This window comes from Priapulus caudatus, unplaced genomic scaffold (genome assembly GCF_000485595.1).
Source record: "Priapulus caudatus unplaced genomic scaffold, Priapulus_caudatus-5.0.1 Scaffold55, whole genome shotgun sequence".
NCBI lineage: Eukaryota > Metazoa > Priapulida > Priapulimorpha > Priapulimorphida > Priapulidae > Priapulus > Priapulus caudatus.
Window position 1 is genome coordinate 170,785 of NW_014577116.1, and position 1,509 is coordinate 172,293.

The 1,509-nt window shown below is 41.5% G+C and overlaps 1 protein-coding gene across 1 annotated transcript in view; it reads left to right on the forward strand.

Annotated features, from left to right (window-relative positions):
* LOC106820989 (mutS protein homolog 4-like) overlaps window positions 1-1,509 on the forward strand; it is a 29,339-nt gene that overhangs the window by 25,903 nt on the left and 1,927 nt on the right. The window contains exons 15-17 of the mRNA XM_014825606.1: window positions 213-285; window positions 740-875; window positions 1,255-1,410. Coding sequence (XP_014681092.1) covers window positions 213-285; window positions 740-875; window positions 1,255-1,410 — 365 coding nt within the window. The remainder of the gene's footprint in view (window positions 1-212; window positions 286-739; window positions 876-1,254; window positions 1,411-1,509) is intronic.

Here is a 1,509-nt window from a genome sequence, read left to right on the forward strand (position 1 = left end):
TATATATATATATATATATATATATATATATATATGTATGTATATATATATATATATACATATATATTACTGTCTCTGTTAGCTGTTTGTGCATGTGTGACCCATCTATTACACATAACCATTGCTGGGACAGTAGAGGTGTATACTGAAATTAAGACGGAAATGTTAGCATACAACCGCTAGCAATACGCTAACGCGCATCACGTTCGCAGATGCAAGACGTGAACTACATCATGCAGAACGCCTCACACCGATCTCTCATCATCATCGATGAACTGGGCAGAGGTGAGCGCCCCCTCCTATTGCCATCCGCGAACACGCTAACGCAGTGCGATGCTTGCACGTCCACTGCTTTATCTTCTGTACGGCTATGTAACAGGATCATGTGATCAGCGACATATGGGCGGCTGAGTAGTCTCTGCGGGACGCATATTCAGCACAGCATCTTGCTGTAGTGTTCACTTATTACTCTACACAACATCTGACACTACATTGCAGTGTCCAATGTAAATTCGACTGTCTTGTTGTCAAGGTTGAATTGTGGCGAATACTGTGTATTAGGTATGCGCAGCTCTCTCTTCTGCACAATTAACGATGTGAGAACCCACAGGCATTTGGACTGTTTCAAAATAGACATGTTCATGTGACATTAGGAGTTAAATCTCAGTGTTTATTGATGTTACTAGTTCATTACTCGTGTCTATAAAGTATCTCCCGTGTGTGTGTGTGTGTGCGATAGGGACGAGTGCAGAAGAAGGCGTTGGACTGTGCTTTGCTATTTGCGAATATTTGGTCAACATCAAGGCATTCACGATTTTCGCCACGCATTTCTTTGAGCTTAAGAGACTACAGACGCTCTACCCCAATGTCGAAAAGTAAGCCGATGTGTCACGAAGCCGAGTTTTCACACAACGAGGACATAGGCGATGGACTGTATCTAGTCTAGTCAGTTAACCATCTACTTAGGCGTAGTCTGAAATTTATTGTCAATGCCTAGATGCTATTTTCCCCGGGAATCTGGATATCTATTTTTGAGAATATAAGTTATAACGCGGAATATATTTGGCGACCCGTGTATAATTAAATAATTAAATAAACAGTAGCTCATCCTATTTAAACGATAGATTCTAACATTGCTACTGAATGTATTTTTCTATAAAGAATGTACGTAAATATGCCTATATTAGTTGCAACTGGCTCACGTCTTATGTAACTTTGACGTATGTAACGTCTTACTTTGATATAACTATACAGCTACCACTTTGAAGTTCATCACGTACGCGAGGAAGGAGGCAGCGGCGAAACCATCAACTTTACACATCTGCTGTCTAAGGGTGTCACTAAGGAAACCAACTACGGTAGGCTTCCCTTGGACGAAAATAGGGAAAATGAAGGCGAAGGAAATGGAAAGTAAACGAGAGAAGAGAGAGAGAGAGAGAGAGAGAGAGAGAGAGAGAGACGAGAGAGAGAGAGAGAGACGAGAGAGAGAGAGAGAGACAGAGAGAGAGA